The sequence below is a fragment of the Otolemur garnettii genome, unplaced genomic scaffold (genome assembly GCF_000181295.1).
Source record: "Otolemur garnettii isolate 467f Iridium unplaced genomic scaffold, OtoGar3 scaffold00155, whole genome shotgun sequence".
NCBI classification, from domain to species: Eukaryota; Metazoa; Chordata; class Mammalia; order Primates; family Galagidae; genus Otolemur; species Otolemur garnettii.
Window position 1 is genome coordinate 2,555,711 of NW_003852550.1, and position 18,166 is coordinate 2,573,876.

Below are 18,166 nucleotides of genomic sequence, written 5' to 3' on the forward strand. Positions count from 1 at the left end.
AAATTTCACTCATAGCAGAATTATAGAACAGAATTCTAACAGCAACTTAGGTTTAAATTTTAGCCATTTAGTTCAGAGGGGCTAGGTTTTTTTCATCTTTTTCTTTATTCTCTTTGTAATAGGGCCCACCTGGTCCCACTGGTATACCAGGGCCAATTGGTCCCCCAGGACCACCAGGTTTGATGGTAAGCTCCATTCTGTAATTTCATTTCCCATCCTTTTCTTTCAGACTTATTTCACAATTATTAATATTGTTTATAATACTTAAAAGAATAATGCATTTCCAATATTCATAATCTATAATTTTCTTATTTAAGGGTGATTTTATAATGAGAAGGTGAACAGTATGCATTCTAAGTAATAGTTCCATTTTATAGATGGAAGAAATGAGGTAATAATGAGAAAAGATTTAAAATAAAGTACTCTGTTGTCTCTTACGTTTCAGTATTGAAGTCAAGTCTAGCCATGTTAGGAAATATTCTAAGGCAGTTTTCTAGTCACTTGATGAAACATGTTTCTTTAATTTGCAATATTTTTGTTTAAAAAGAACAAAGTAGGGCTTCACAAAAAATTGGCTCTTATTTCTTAGGGGTTTAGGACAAAACAGTAGGATTAGTGAGGGAGTCCTCACTCTGCAATGGGTCGTAGGTTTGTGTACCCCAAGAGAGAAACAAAAACGTCTAAATACCCTGAATGTGCAACCAGTTCTATTACTTCATCACTTCCATGGCCACTCTTACTTTCTAATCTAATAAAGTCTAAGTATTTTTTATGTCTGACATACTTAGATTTCATTTAAGTCAGGTTTTGGGCTTAGAACTTTACTGTTGCCCTCTTAAAAGGGCAAGAAAATTGTATTTCAGTCAAAAGTAATTTCTCATGTGCCACTTTATCTCTTATCTACCATATATTTCAGTGACAGTTTTCATTATACCTTTACAGATTGTACATTTTTGTTTGTGACAATTGGTCTTCTATTCTTTGAATGACGGAAATAAAGTTCGGTAAATACTAGAAGAATCTACCAAAAAAGATTGTATTTCTGCCTTCCCGTTACTCTATGGGCGAGAATGAGAAAACCATTTCATTTCGTTTATTTTAGTTATAGAACTCCTGCAAAGTGTGAGACTCTGAACTTATAGCACTTTTTCTTAACTCTATTATTAAAAACATTGATGTGCCTTGGGTATGTTGTTACATCTTGGATTTCTTTAACTCTTGTGGCCACTTAACCAGTTCACTCTATCCTTCTGAATGTTCTTTCAATTAAACCTGATTCAACAAGTGAAATCTCAGAAATGCCACCGTGGTACAATATATAAATAAATAGATCCGTTGAGATTAAGAGGCAATATATTTGAGCAGACACATGCCTATTTAATTTTTTAAACCTTGAAACATTCTCAAGTATATAAAGTCAGATTGCATAAAAATAAAACTGGATTTAAAAAACAAACAAGCTTCTTAGAGGAGAATTCATTGTTTCATTTACTCATAATTTTGATTTGAAAAATTTGATACTTTTGTTGAGGTTTAAATTTTAAGTTGTTTTTTTTTTTTTTCAGTTTTTGGCAAAGGCTGGTTTTGAACCCCGGCCCCTACTCCTTTGAGCCACAGGCACTACCCTTGAGGTTTAAGTTTTTAATTGATTTTTGGCACTGGTGTTACTCCTCTGCCTCTACTTGTCCTAAATTTCTTCCCCTGCCCATGCCCATTCTGTCACCAGAAGTCTCCATACTCATTTAGTTTGTTTTAATCAATTTAAATGTTTGTCTCTGACTAAAAAAAAGAGGAAAAGAAACAGGAAAATACTATTTGAAGGGCTTTTTTATTCCTCACTTTATATGAAACCAAATAATTTTTAAAATAAACTTATAAATATAACATTTTTTCCCTTTCCTATGTCTTCTATTCCTAGGGCCCTCCTGGTCCACCAGGACTTCCAGGACCAAAGGTAATTTCCTTTTTCTTCAAATCTTTTAGTTGATGTGGATTCTTTACCTTATTGTCAATGAGATTTTAAATCGATACTTCTCTCCTCAGGGGAATATGGGCTTAAATTTCCAGGGACCCAAGGGTGAGAAGGTGAGTAAAGAAAGAGAATTGGTTGTGCAAACTTTATATTTTTCCTTTAATAGTCATTTGGACTCTCTTGCTTCTTGCAATTGAGTTAGCTCACATGCTGTGTTATTATCTGTGGTAGATTATGAAATATCACTGTCTTATTTTACCTTGTAAACAGGGTGAGCAAGGTCTTCAGGGCCCACCTGGGCCACCTGGACAGATCAGTGAACAGAAAAGACCAATTGATGTAGAGTTTCAGAAAGGAGATCAGGTAAGTAGGTAGGGAGGAAATAAATGAAAATTTTGCAGTGGATTTTTTAGTTAGCTTTATTGTGCTAGTCATTTCACAACGTGTATGTACATAAAAATGTCATGTTTTGCACTTTAAATATGTAAAATTTTTATTTGACAATTATACCTCAGTAAAGCTGGAAAAAATAAAATAAAACAAAGATTAATAAGCTAAAAATAATATTGTTATGGAAATGGCAATCCATTAAAATGCTTTATAAGCTGAAAGGGGTTATATATGAAGGTATTTTAAAAATAATAAGGACTTGAAATAATCAAATTTTTAGAAAGATATAATTTACATACCATATAATTCACCCTCTTAAAGTGTACAGTTCAATTTTTTTAGTAGATTCACAGAGTAGTGAAACCATCAACACAATGTAATTTTAGAAAGTTTTTATTAGGTCCCCCTAAAACTCCATACCTATTAATTGTCAGTATTTCTCCTCCAATTCTTCAGCCTCAGATAACCAGTAATCTACTTATTAGCTCTGTAGATTTATCTATTCTGGATATTTCATATAAATGGAGTCATATATTATAATGTGTAGTCCTCTGTGTTTGCTTTCTTTTACAAGCATAACGTTTTCAAGATCAACCATTTTGTAGCATTATCAGTACATCGTTCTTTTTTATCGCTAAATAACATTCTGTTCTCTGGATAATCCATTTTTTGCTTACCCATTCATCCATCAACTGATGGACATTTGGGTTATTTATAATTTTTGACTATCTGAATGCTGCATTCATGTATAAAGTTAGGCAATAATAAGGTAAATGATCATTGTCTTAGATGACTGTGTTTTCTACGTTTTACTGATATGAAAGGAGTAAGATGTTACTCTGAAACTTTTGTTGTATATATAAAGATGGTTAGTTGATACCTTGCTTTTATAAGAGTAGATGAAAAGATCAAATATATTTTTATAGTATACTGGTCCACCCTTAAAAAAGCAATGTGCATTTTTGTTTACCTTAAATGCTAATAAGAAAGTTTAAAATAAAGGAACAGTTACATTGAAATTCTTATCATCAATGTGAATTGGGCCATTTACCTCTCTGCCAAAATACAAAGGGTGCCAAAAATTGTATACACATTTTAAGATACCGTATATCGTTTGTAATTACAGAAGTCAAATGTGACTTGAGTACAAGATACAACATACAAGATGAAAAACATTATCAGTATATAGAGAGTATTACAGTCTTAATACAGTTTTTCCATTTTTTTTACATTTTTTTAAAATGTGTATATGTTTTTGGCACCCTCTGTATATGTGTGCTATGTGGCCCCCAAATCTCCTAGTTTTAGGTACTGTTGCATTTTATAAAATATTTTATAAGAATAAAAATAATTAACATTTTGATTTTAAGTTTTGTCTTGTTATTTACCTCAAAGCTTGGATTATATATACACTAGAAATTAATTGAAATGAGCAAAGATGTCTCTAGGTTCTTTGCCTAGCAGATTTTAATTTTGAATTAGAAATATCCTGTTATCTTTGGTTAAACTACATGAGTCTATAGTTCAGTATATTAAAAATGTTCCTAGCTAGCTCTAGTAGTTAGAAGGAGAGTACATACTTTAGTATTAACATTGTTTTCCTTTCCGCTATTACTATATAGGGACTTCCTGGTGACCGAGGGCCTCCTGGACCTCCAGGGATACGTGGTCCTCCAGTAAGTAATCTAAAATGCTTTAGCATCAATTAATGCAAATTAGTGGTACACAGTATCCTATGAACCAATGTGAAACTATGTTTGTATGTACAGGGTCCTCCAGGTGGTGTGAAAGGTGAGAAAGGTGAACAAGGAGAGCCAGGCAAGAGAGTAAGTGTTATGACTATTAATAACTCTCTGCAAAAAAATCCTAAATTGCGCTTGTGTATGACTTTATTCCTTCTTCCAAAGTCTTACCTTCATTGCCTCACAATATCACTACTGACATACGGATTATTTATAATATTAAAGTCTAAAAATTCTACTTATATAGCCTAAGATAGGAATAAAGCTTGTTGTGTATTCTTTAACTTCTTTAATTTCTTTAACTTCATACTTCCCAATTAACAAATTTGTGTCAGTACCCCATTATTTCTTTGTATCCTATAGGGTAAACCAGGAAAAGACGGAGAGAATGGCCAACCAGGAATTCCAGTAAGTAACTAAGGTCCTTCCCTCCCCTCACTACCAAAGCTGACAACATTTATAGGTAGTGGTAGAGAAGCAGGATGACAATGGGTCTGGGATTTAGAAATATTCATAGTTTAAATGAATGGAAATTACATATTTTTTTTCTCTTTTGAATATGAATTTGAGATTCCTCTATTTTTAAGTCAAATCTATTGAGATGTAATTTATGCACAGTAAGATGAATGATTTTTATTGTACCATTTATGTTTTGACAAACACATGCAGTTGTGTCACCACCAGCATAATCTGGAACAGTTCCATCACCCTCAAAAGTTTCCTCATGCTCTTTTATACTTATCAACACCCCTACCCCAGCATCCTGGTAATAACTGATGTGTTCAGAATCCCTATGATTTTGTCTATTCTAATATGTCACATAAATGGAGTCATATTGTACGTAGCCTTTTGAATCAGGATTCTTTCGCAGAGCATAATGTATTATACTGTGTATCAATATTCATTGCTGAAAAGTATTTGATTGTGTGGATACACTATGGTTTGTTTATCTGTTTAGCCATTGAAGGGTATTTTGGTTGTTTCTGGGTTTTCGCCATTATGAATAAAATGGTTGTAAACAGTCATATGTAAGTTTTTGTGTGACCATAAGTTTTTTCAATAAAAGTTTTGAGAGGAAATTCTTCTAATTCCTACCAAAATAGAGGGGAATAAAAATATACAAGTCCAAGAATGTTAATTCAAGAACCTTCAGTATCAAGAGAATCCAGAGTGGGCATTAAATGAGGGTTCAATGACAACATTTGATGAAATTTGTAGGACATTCCAAAGGAAAGGGATAATTTTTAGCAAGATAGGAATTTGTAGTTACTAAAATCAGATTAATTGGTTTCACAATGATTTTACTCAACAGACAATCCTTAACTTAGAACTTAAGTTCATAAAAGGCTTAAACAAATAAAATAATATAAGAAGGGATAAGTTCAGGGACTCAGTTTCTGGCTTCTTTGGGAACAATTGGTCTTTGTCTCAATTTAGGCAATGGTGATATTCAGCAATTGCCTCTGATTGTTTTTAGTAAATGAGGGGTATTTGACAGGGAGACTCTTCTCTTGTTCTCAGTTTGCCTGTAGAAACCCCAAGTTAGGTCAAACCCCCAGACAGCATTGCAAGTGGGATCTTCTGACAGTGCTCTGGGAATGGGGCTTTTACATAGCTCCAATCCTCTGTTTTTGCCTCCAGTAGCTGCTAGGCTGCTAGTTTTCACCTTGATTGCGAGGCCAGGTAATGGGAATACAGTAAGTTAAACGTCACAAAACTCTGTGTTCTTACCCAGTTTCAGTCTTTTTTTTATTTTGAGAAAGTGTTCTTAGATTGCTATAGGCTTGAGTTAATTTCCACAGTTCTAAAAAAGTTGATTCTAACTGACCATTTCTACCAGTATTCTCATTGCTTATAAGGAGGAGAGAATTTGGGGAGGTCTCTACCATTTATGCTGATGTCATACACTGTCCTCTATGTTTTAAAGGGTTTGCCTGGTGATCCTGGTTATCCTGGTGAACCTGGAAGAGGTGGTGAAAAGGTAAGAATTTTAATACTTTAAAGTACCTGTTTTTATTCTTATAAGGAATATTTTTCTCTCCCAAAACTGAGTTATATATAAATATGTTTTATATAACTAACTTCTGTATTCAAAACATGCCTTCTTTTCTTTTTTCCTTTTTTTTTTTTTTTTTGACATAGAGTCTTATTTTGTCACCCTCGGTAGAGTGCTATGGCGTCACAGCTCACAGCAACCTCAAACTTCTGGGCTTAAGCTATTCTCTTGCCTCAGCCTCCCAAGTAGCTGGGACTACAGGTACCCACCACAGCACCCAGCTGTTTTTAGTTGCCGTTGTCATTGTTGTTTAGCTGGCCTGGGCCAAGTTCAAACCCACCAGCCTCGGTGTATGGGGCTGGCGCCGTAACCACTATGCTACAGGTGCTGAACTGAAACATGCCTTTTTTTTTCTTTTGTAGAGACAGAGTCTCACTTTATCGCCCTTAGTAGAGTGTTGTGGCATCACACAGCTCACAGCAACCTCCAACTCCTGGGCTTAGGCGATTCTCTTGCCTCAGCCTTCTGGGTAGCTGGGACTACAGGCCTACAGGCACCCACCACAGCGAAACATGCCTTCTTTATCCATCTTTTCCTTCTTTTTCTTTTATGCCACATTCTCTGAATTTTCTTTCATTGCCCTAAATCATAGTCCATGGGGTAGAAATACATGAAGGACTGTTTAACATTTCCACCGTGAAAAATCATTGCCTTTACTTTGAGCATGTATTAGCAAAACCTTTGTTTTCTAGAAAGAGTATTCAGCACTATTTTAGTGAGGTCCTCATACTAAAAGGCTTATAGCTGTGAATTTAGAACACCTTCACTAAACATTTCCATTCTTTATACAATTGCCTATAAATTTGTGACTAATTCTGTGTATTTTTTCTTAATGAGCCAAAGCAGCCTGACTGAGGTTATTTATTTAGTTACCTATTTTAAAAGTGACTTTCAAAAGAATATATGAAGCACACAATTACTCTATTTTTGGCAGGTCACAAAATATCCAGTTCTCTAATCCCTCTGGTCTCTTAATTGCTTTGTATTAAAAGCAAGTTGAAAGACTTTATTTTCCAGGCAATGAGGGAAAGGTGTTACTACATATGAACTTGAATGTACCCAGAGGGCACATCATTTAATGGTGGTTTATCTATAAACCAGATAAACTAGATCCAAGTTCTAGCTTGGTCTTACAAGCACAGTTAGAATAATGGAGGTAGAGAATACTTAAAGCACACGGTTGTTTTTATTTTTGGCAGGTAGTAAGTAAAGTAAAAGGATAGAATAACTCCTTAAACTAAAAAGAGTTTGTACGTAGATGGAAGGTTTCTATAAACAAGTCTAAAATCAGAGGTGTGGGAGAGACTATCCGTTAGTCTTGGCCAATAAAGTAATACTTCACCCTATTGTAGCTACTGATTAAAAATAAAAGTTTTTTTCTGAATTTGTTTTTTGTTAGCTAGGAGCAAACTCATAAAAGCAATTAGGGTATATTAACTATTCATGATTATAGTTAAGCCCATTACTTCTAAAATATCTGTCACTAGTAGAAATGACACTACGTTTATGCCCTTGACTAGTTTTATGAAAAGGAACATGGCTAAATGTAAAGAAAATCAATGGTTTTAACTGATTCTGGTGGTACCATTTTTCCACTGTCTTCTTCATAGAGTATGTATGCTTTTATAGAAAATAGAAATCTTAAAATGAAAGAATATTAAAGCTAGAAATACCTCAGAAGTCTGGTCCCAAATTTTTATTTTTTTATACATAGTACAAACTAGAGAGGTTAATTTATTTGTTTAAAATTTCATAGTAAATCTGAGAAAATATCACAGGTCGGCTTGGCACCTGTGGCTCAAGTGGCTAAGGCGCCAGCCATATACACCTAAGGTGGAAGGTTCAAATCCAGCCTGGGCCTGCCAAACAACGACGGCTGCAACCAAAAAAGAGCTGGGCATTGTGGCAGGCACCTGTGGTCCAGCTACTTGGGAGGCTGAGGCAGGAGACTCGCTTGAGCCCAGGAGTTGGAGGTTGCTGTGAGCTGTGATGCCACGGCACTCTCCCCAGGGGACAGCTTGACGCTCTGTCTCAAAAAAAAAAAAAGAAAAGAAAAGAAAAGAAAAAGAAAAAGAAAATATCACAGGTCTTCCTAGGCTTAGCCCAGTATTGTTTCATTACCTTATGTTATATTTCTCATTTGAAGTATTCTATTATTGATTTCTGGGTCTTAATGAAAAATATCTCTTATGTTCTTGAGGAAATTGATTGCATGTGATTTCTTTTTTACTAACCTATTCTATAATTGCATTTAACAGGGCCAGAAAGGTGACATTGGCCCACCCGGGCCTCCTGGACTTGTAAGTTTTCTTTTTAGTTTTCATTTATCACATTTGTTAATATATTATTATTTGACTTAATTATATACTCCCTACTTTTTCCTTACAATGCAGAAAATTCCAACTCAGTATTGACCTCTACTGGCTTAAAAGACTTTACATCTAAAAACTTCAGTTGTTTTAACCTCCAGATTTTTTTATTGTACTACCTGTATATTACTTTTCCATATTAAAAAAGATCCAAATTGATGATGGTGGGTTGGTTTGCATCATGACTGCCTCATCATTTCTCAGTCAACCAGCAGGTGGTGCAAGTGTTGCTTACAAAGGTTCAATAAAAGAAACTTGGGAAGATGGGGATTGGTCCTTTCCCTTGCAGAGTTCAGGAGAAACATGGATTTGGTTCTAATAGGCTTTCTCAATTTGTAATTGTCTGATTCACACCTCTTCCTTTCCTGAGTGCGTGCTTTCTAGGGGCTCTTAATAACAAACGTAGGAAACTAATCTATGGAAGAGTAATTGGGGGGATTTACAGAGTTTCTGTCATGTATGTGTTCACTGTGAAATTTAACTCAAATATATTTCCAGTCTTAATAAGCTGAGGTTTGACATATTGGTTTTCCTGTGGTTCCAATTGATAAGACTCTTGATTTTAGACAGCATTGAAGCCATGATAGCGTGAGTACTGTAAAACCTATTCTGTATGTCCAGACATTTTAGTAACATTAATTTAATTTTTTGTCCACAGTGAATCTCAGATGTTAATATTTAAGACTATATTAAATCTAATGAGGATACAATTAAAGAAGATTTTAGATCATTTTTATTCACTTTCATTATAAAGTGAGAGTTTCAGTTCTCCAGGAGAAAATCTCTTTGTAAAGTGAGATGGTTAGATTTTGTTAACTATCAGAAGAAATGGAAATTTTAAGAGCACAGTCTTACAGAGTGGCTCACATTCCCTTTTGAACTACCATTCTAGTGCTAGATCTCACAGCTTTTCATCCCCTTTTCTTATATGGTGAACGTGAATATTTCTTATATCTAGTAGAGGCAGGACAAAATATCGCACTTTGCCAGTAAGTGTTGATGTGTACCTCAGTCTGACAACTTCTTTAACATGAAGCTTATTTACTTTTGTCAGTCTATGAGGTGAAATTTTAAATATTTAGTTTTATTTGGTATGATTTTTTTTTTTTCTAGAACAGACTTAAGTACTGAATTCTGAGAAGATTGTGATAAAAGGAAATAGTGCTGGGCATGGTGGCTCACACCTATAATCCTAGCACTCTGGGAGGTGGAGGTGGGTAGATTGCCTAAGCTCAGGAATTTGAGACCAGTTTGAGCAAGAGTAAGATTCCCATCTCTAAAAAAAAAAAAAAAAAAAATAGCCAGGTGTTGTGGCAGCTACTTGGGAGGCTGAGGCAAGAGAATCTTTTGAACCGAAGACTTCGAGGTTGCTGTGAGCTATGATGATGCTATGGCACTCTACCTAGGGTGACCAAGTGAGACTTGCCCTCAAAAAAAAAAAAAAAAGAAGAAAAGAAAGAAAAAGGGAAATGATTAGCTAGTTGGGTTTATTCAATAAAGCTTTCCTTGAAGAGATGAGTTTTGTTTCTTAAAGGAGGAAAGAAGTAAGAGTTCATAACGGGAAAGATTTGGAAAGGGATTTCAGATGTTTGCAATAACATATGCAAAGGCACAGGCAAGAATGTGCGAGTTAATAAAAGTGGTAATAATCAGACTTCATTCTAATAAAAAGTTACTGCTAGAACTAATAGGCGATAAAATGCGTGAGAGAAGTATTGTAATTGAGAAGTAACTTGACATAGTTCAGGGCAGTAGCATCAGATGTAGTAAGGAGTAGTGAACAATTCTGAGTCCTTAAGCAGAGTAGTTAACACAGAAAAATTGGCTTTGGAGAAAGCATATCCTATCAGTAGATTTAAATTCAAGGGGACAAGCTCAGAGGTGCATCTGATAGTCCAAGTGTAACTCGAGGATAGTAGCTGTGCAACAGGAATGAAAGGAGCAAATTGGAGAGAAATTTCAGTCAAAAAATTTGTCAGGCTTGGGTGATTGGAATGAATTGAATGTGAATTATAAGAGACATCAAAAATACTTTTAGCTTTGAAGTCTGGGCTCAAAAGGATGGTGATATTGTTACTAGTATTGAACAATTTCTAATCAATTGGAGTATGGCAGTGATATAGAATGTGACTGATAATGTAGGTCGTCTAGTTAATGATTTTACATGTGAGCAATTTGTGAAAATGATCGCGTTGCATCCACATGTAGCTGCCAAATATATTTTCTGGCAAACAAGTCTCTTCCTCTTTGAGTTCCTTTATTTTTTTCTTTTATAATAAAGGTAATTCCTAGACCTGGGACTGGTGTAACGGTAGGAGAAAAAGGAAACATTGGGTTACCTGGCTTGCCTGGAGAAAAAGGAGAGCAAGGATTTCCTGGAATACAGGGTCCACCTGGCCTTCCCGGACCTCCAGGTAAAAGAGAGTGTGCTAATGTTCTGGTGTTTATAGGATCTTTACTAGTCCATGTGTACATTTTATCATACTGGTTCCAAGTAAACATGGCAATAGAAGACAAAAGTCCTTTTTAGTTGACAGATACTTCCCAACTCTTACTATACTCTTTCTCACCAAATTCTTCACTCATACTTAAAAATAAGCCCAATTGAATAGTGCCTTTTTTATTTTTATCAATACATAATAATTATACATATTTGTGGACATACATATAATGTGTAGTGATAAAAACAGTGTAATTGGGATATCCACCATCTCAGACATTTATTATTTCTTTGTTTTGGGAATATTCAAAATCTTCTCTTTTAGCTATTTTGAAATATATAATCAATTATTGTTACCTATAGACACTCTGCTATGCTATCAAACACTAGAACATATTTCTTCTGTCCAACTGTATGTTTGTATCCATTAACCAAACTCTCTTTATCTCTCCCCATCACACACCCTTTCTAGCCTCTGGTTACAATCATTCTACTCTCTATCTCTATGAGAACAATTATTTTTATATTTATCTACCACATATGAGTGAGGATATGTGAGATCTGTCTTTCCTGTGCTTGGCTTATTTCACTTAACATAATGTACTTCAGGCTCATCCATGTTGCTGCAAATGACAGGATTTCATTCTTTTTATGGCTGGATAATATTCCATATGTATATACATGTATACCACATTTGCTTTATCTATTCATCCATTGATAGGACACTGAGGTTGATTCCGTATCTTGGCTATTGTGAATAGTGCTGCAGTCAACATGGGAGTGCAGATTTCTTTTTGACATAATTATGTCTTTTCTTTTGGGCATATGCCCAGCAGCAGGATTGTTGATCATATGATATTTTTATTTTTAGTTTCTGTGAAATCTCATACTGTTGCAATAATGGTGATAATTAAAATCCCACAAACAATATATGTTTCTCTGAATCCTTACCAACATCCATTGTTTTTTATCTTTTTATGTTAGACATTTTAACTGAAGTACCTTTTATTATTAATAAATTATACCAAACAATTCTGTAATTGAGTGGCTGAATCCTCACAATGCTGTTGCTGTTAGAGAAGAGGATGCTGTCCTCTTAATGCCTAGTTTTGCAAGATTTACTGTATAAAAATGGTACATAGCACTATTCATTTAGAATTCCAGAAACATCTAACTAGAAATCTCTTTGGTGATTTTGCTGTACAGTAAAATCTTAGGGCTCAATACTGAGTTTTATATTATTCCCTTTGAATATACACAGTATAGTGGAGCATTTCTAATTTGGTCATAAATTGAGTACTGCTCTTGTCTAGCATATGTATTTGGATATTCTCTGAAATAAGGTGATAGTTGGGATTTATGTAAAATTTTCAAAAGCATCTAGTACAGTATCTGTCACACATATAGAGGGTGCAAAAAAACATACACACATTTTAGTAAAGGAAAATAATGTATTAAAATTTTAATACTCAATATATGCCAATAACAAAAGATAAATACAAGTAACATTGTACACCTCTTGTAATTTCACATGTGACTTCAATATTATATATTTAATACAGTTTTTTTTCTATCTTAAAATGTGTATATAGTTTTGGCACCCTCTGAAAATTATGGCTCCTTTTCCTTTAAAAATATGTGGTTAATTAACTTGATGACTGACCCTCAGTGATCTTTCCAAAGAGAAAGAAAATAAATGTGTGTTCTATTTAATTCTACATTTTGGATTACTAATCTCAAGATAGTGAACTAAATATATATTATGTCTGGAAAATTGAAATAATGAACTTTCCCAGGATGCAGTAAAAGAGTTAAGGAGTTGGTAAGTATGAAAGAAAAGTTAAGAGATATAAAGGATGAATTTAGAATTTACTAAATCCATCATAAGGGCATTTAGGAAGGAGAGAATGAGACAAGAGGCAGTATTAGAAAAAAATCATGGCTGAAAACGTCCTTCTATTAACATTAAGAAACACACAGATCCCTGGGGAAAAGTACATGAAACACTATAGAAGGATAAAGTAAAAATAATATAAAGGTCTATGAGTAGACACACGTTGTAGGGACAGCCTAGAATTCAGAGATAAAATGAAACTGTTAAAATTCTCTGAGGAAAAAAAGTACAAATTACCTTATAAAATAATTAGAATCTGAGGAACTTAATGGAACATATTTTTAAAGTGATAAGGACAAATTACTATGAATTTGGGAATCTATATCAAACCTCACTATCATTTTAGCATAAAGATATGATAGCTAAAATCTTTACCATCTTCAGGCTTTCTGTGAAATTGTTACTTGAGGTTTTACTCCAAGAAGGAAGTGAATTTAGGATAATGTGATGGTAGGGGAGTGGGTAGGATGCAAGAACCATTATTTAGGAAAGATATTAGTAAAGCATATAAGTCTAAATAGGTATTTACAATCTAAAAAATAACTTAAAAGTCTAAATGGGTATTTACAGTTTAAAAACTAACTTAAAAATAACTTTGAAAATAATTTGAAAGTGTTCTAAGTAACAATGTAGTAATATAATTGTAAACATTATTAACATGGAATATGTACAGCAAGAATAATGGGAAATCAATGACTATAAACATTATTAACGCTTTAAGATTTAGAAAAATGCAGATTTAAGTGCATAGGTTAAAATTTTGATACTAACTACTAGAGTAGAATAAAAATAAAATATATGAGCTATACACCAACTGAGGAAGGAAAATGACTAAAAATCTCCTATACGATCAAAGTCAAGATTGGAAAAAAAAAATAAAACAGAATAAAGAGAAAATAAAATATAAGATAACAAGAAGTTGAAAATAAGTCAGCAACTCTAACAAATGTCAAAGAACTAAATACTGTTTCAAAGACACTGTCTAAGATAAAATTGGAATATCAGTATCTATTTACAGTGCACAGTAGACATATCTGAAGCAAAAAGACAGATAAAACTTGAGAATAAAGCAATGAAAACATATTTTAGGCACACATTATTTAACAAAAACTGATTTAGCAATTCCAATGTAGTATTGAGATAGAATTAAATGCAAAATTGCATTAATAATACATATTTCATATGGGCAAATAACTACATTACACCACAGTAATATAATAGTCATGAAACTTTATGCATCTAACACTATATCTTTGAATATGTGAAAACTGAAAAACTACAAGGGACAAATTAGCAAATTCCCAACATATCAAATGGGTAAAAAACAAGGATACAAATGATTTTAACAACAAAATCAAGCTGTATGTATGGAGGAAAGAGAAGAATTTTGTGTGCAGAAGAAAAGATACATTTTTTTTCAAATACACATGGAATATCTATAGAAATTGATTCTATTAGACTTGAATGAAATCTAAAGAAAATTATATGCATCCCATGCTCTGTGATCACAGTGAAATAAAATCAGAACTAAAGGCCAGGAATTGTAGCTCAGGTCTGTAATCCTAACATTCTGAGAGGCTGAGGTTTAAGGATTGCTTGAGACCAGGAATTTGAGATCAGCCTGAGCAAGAGTGATACCATGTCTCTACTAAAAATAGAAAAATTAGCCAGGCATGGTGGCATGTGCCTGTAGTCCCAGTTGCTCGAGAGGCTGAGAAAGATGTTCATCTGAACCTAGGAGTTTAAAGTTGCAATGAGCTATGATCATGCCACTGCACTCTAGTCCAGGTGACAGAGAGAGGCTCTGTCTTAAACCAAAAAACAAACAAGAAAAAAAATCACCAAAAATATTTACATTAGTATATTAAAATCACAATTATAGATCACTCTAGATATAATAAAGGCACAGAAGTGGAAGCAATAAACTACTGAATACTAGATAACAATGAAAACACCTCATATCAAAACTCATTGAATATAGCCAAAGCAGAACCCTTATTTTATCACAAAGTTAGACTAAAAGTAATTAGCTAAGTTTAAAAAAACACAAGGAAAGAAACAAGTAGAAACAAAGTAGTAGGAAAAACTTGGTAAAGGTAAAAATAAAAACTAATACAAAAGGAAACAAACTAAGTAATTATAGTTGAATAGGGAAAATAAAAGACGATACTTGGAAAAGAGTTCAAAGCAAAACTTACCAAATAAAATAAAGATAATAAGAGAAGAAAAAAAAGATAAGAGAAGGCACAAATAAAATCAGTAAATAAAAAGGGACTTTTGCCAAAACTGAAATTTTTAATTTTAATTTGCAAGAGAACTATAAAACTATATGAATATATTTGAAATTCCAGGTAAAATATAAATTTGTCATGAAACAGAAGACAAACTACTTAAAATTGCTCTGAGTAAATAGGAAACCTAAGTAGATAAATTACCATAGAAAATCTTGCAATTTTAATAATCTGTATGAAAAAACATTATGTTTATGGGAGGTTTTATAGTTTTATGGATAATTTCTACCAAGCTGTCAATAGACAATTCACAAATTTCAAACTATTTAGCAATAATCCTAAATATAATATTATAAAATAAATCCAGAACTATATTAAATCACATAACCAACTATATTTTATCCTCAATATTGCAAGGATAGTTCAACATTATTGTGATTGATTAACATTACCAGAGTGAAAGCGAATAGGCCAATAGATACAGAGAAATCAGTATTTTTCAGCCTTTTATATCTCATGGCACAATTGAACCTATCGTTAATGTGGCACACTTAAATTATGTTAATCAACAAAAAGTAAAAAGAGGAATATACTTACTGTGCTTTAAACTTTTTTTGAAAATAATTTAATTAATGATTTAAAATTTTTGTGACACATATAAGATCCTCTCCTGGCACACTGGTTGAAAAATCACTGAAATCAGTCAATAAAATACAATACTCATTCATTTTTTAAAAGGAAAAAGAACTCTTAGGCTGGGAATAAAAGAGAATTACCTTAACTTTATCAAGCTATCTATAGGATTATACAGGAAATTAAAACTTCAGGAGTTTTCTTATTCAAGTCAAAAATAAGGTAAAAATACTTAGTCACCAATACTGTTTGTCCTTAAAGTGGAGATCCTAGTCAACATCCTAAGTCTGCCTAAGTCTATCCTAAGAAAAGAAGAGGCATGAAGATGGAGCAAAATCCTTTAGTTTTACTTTTTTTATAAACCAAATGATTATATTACCAGAAAACTTAAAAACATCAAATGAAAACTTACTAGAATTTAAACAAAATATATTTCATTTGTGATGGAGATATCAAATATTTTACTGACATGCAAATGTTGAGGAAATTTGCCATAACTAGACTGGCTCTACAGGAAGTATTCAGACCCATTCTTCATAATGACCAGCACAATGGTCCATCGCCAAAGTAAACACACACAGAAATTAAAGAACAAAGCATAACTTACATAATGGGGCAAGGGATACTTCTAAGCACTGCACCTCCTCAAAACAAAATGAACAAAACTCCACCATACCCATCAATTTTCTCAATAAAGACGAATGGCTTGAATTCCCCCACTGAATAGGTAGGTACAGGCTGGCTTACTGGCTCTAAAAGCTCAAATCCAATATCTGCTGTCTATAAGAAACAGCTGTAACCTCTAAGGATAAAACAAGATTTAGGGTGAAGAGATGGAAAATAATATTCCAGGCAAATGGAAATCAGAAAAAGAAAAAGGTTGTGATCCTATTTGCAGATATAGTTGGATTTAAAACAACAAAAATAAGGAAAGAAATATGGACACTATATACTGGTCAAAGGAATCATAAAACATGAAGAAATTTCAATCATTAACATTTATGCACCTAACCTAAATGCTCCTAGATACATATAATGAACCCTAAATGATCTGAACAATATGGTGTCTTCCCACTCCATAACAGTTGGATATTTCATCACCCCTCTGACAATACCAAACAGATCCTCCAAGCAGAAACTAAGCAAAAAGTAATGGACTTAAACATGACCTTAGAACAAATGGACTTAATAGACATATACAGAACATTTCATCCTAATAAAACTGAGTATATATTCTTCTCGTCAACCCATGGGTCATCCTCCAAAATTGATCATATCTTAAGGCACAAATCTAACCTCAACAAATTTGAAAGAATAGGAATTGGTATTGTAAATTGAGCTGCGATAAATAGTCTAGTGCAAATGTGCTTATGATAAAATGGTTTTTTTTCTTCTGAGTAGATGCCTAGTAATAGGATCTGGAAACAATGTAAATACCCACCAACCCAGGAATGGATTGACAAGCTGTGGTGTGTGTACACCATGGAATACCATTCAGCCATTAAAAAAGATGGTGACTTTACATCTTTTATATTAAACTGGATGGGGGTGGAACACATTCTTCTTAGTAAAGCATCACAAGAATGGAGAATCAAGAATCCAATGTACTCAATTCTATTATGAAAGCAGTAGATGATCCAATACAAGGAGTGGGGTAGGAGAATGAAGGGGAAGGATGAGGGGATAGGAGAATGGGGAGAAGGGAAGGATGAGGGGTCATGGTATATGGCACACCTCCTAGGGGCAGGACACAATTACAACAGGGACTTTATGTAACAACCACAATCAGTGTAACCTAATTCTTTGTACCCTCAATGAATCCCAAACAATAAAAAATAAATAAATAAAAGAATAGAAATTATTCTTTGTATCTTCTTGGACCACCACAGATTAAAGGTTGCACTCAACACCAACAGAAATCTTCATACCCACATAAAGTCATGGAAACTAAATAACCTTATGCTGAATTAAAGCTAGGATAAGGATGAGATTAAGAAGGAAATTATTAGATTTCTTGAAAAAAATGTTCATGAAGCCATAAGCTATCAAAACCTGTGGTATACTGCAAGGGCAGTCCTAAGACACAAATTTATAGCATTAGATGCCTTCATTCAGAAAACAGAAAGAGAGCAAGTCAACAACCTATTGGAGCATCTAAATTAACTGGAAAAAGGAAGAACCCCAAGCCTAGAAGAAGAAAAGAAATAACCAAAATCTGAGCATAATGAAATGAGATTGAGAACCCAAGAATCATTCAGAAGATCAACAAAACAAAAAGTGGGTTATATATATGAAAAAATGTTCACCATCCTTAATCATTAGAGAAATGCAAATCAAAACTACTTTGAGATATCACCTAACTCCAGTAAGGTTAGCCCATATCACAAAATCCCAAAACCAGAGATGCTGGCGTGGATGTGGAGAAAAGGGAACACTTCT

At 33.6% G+C, this 18,166-nt stretch overlaps 1 protein-coding gene across 2 annotated transcripts in view; it reads left to right on the plus strand.

Annotated features, from left to right (window-relative positions):
- The window catches only part of COL4A5 (collagen type IV alpha 5 chain), a 285,432-nt gene that overhangs the window by 145,588 nt on the left and 121,678 nt on the right, over positions 1 to 18,166 (plus strand). For both annotated transcript variants that reach the window (XM_003799734.3, XM_003799735.3), the window contains exons 10-19: positions 123 to 185; positions 1,919 to 1,954; positions 2,044 to 2,085; positions 2,243 to 2,335; positions 3,985 to 4,038; positions 4,132 to 4,188; positions 4,468 to 4,512; positions 6,032 to 6,085; positions 8,419 to 8,460; positions 10,811 to 10,943. In XM_003799734.3, coding sequence (XP_003799782.1) covers positions 123 to 185; positions 1,919 to 1,954; positions 2,044 to 2,085; positions 2,243 to 2,335; positions 3,985 to 4,038; positions 4,132 to 4,188; positions 4,468 to 4,512; positions 6,032 to 6,085; positions 8,419 to 8,460; positions 10,811 to 10,943 — 619 coding nt within the window. The remainder of the gene's footprint in view (positions 1 to 122; positions 186 to 1,918; positions 1,955 to 2,043; positions 2,086 to 2,242; positions 2,336 to 3,984; positions 4,039 to 4,131; positions 4,189 to 4,467; positions 4,513 to 6,031; positions 6,086 to 8,418; positions 8,461 to 10,810; positions 10,944 to 18,166) is intronic.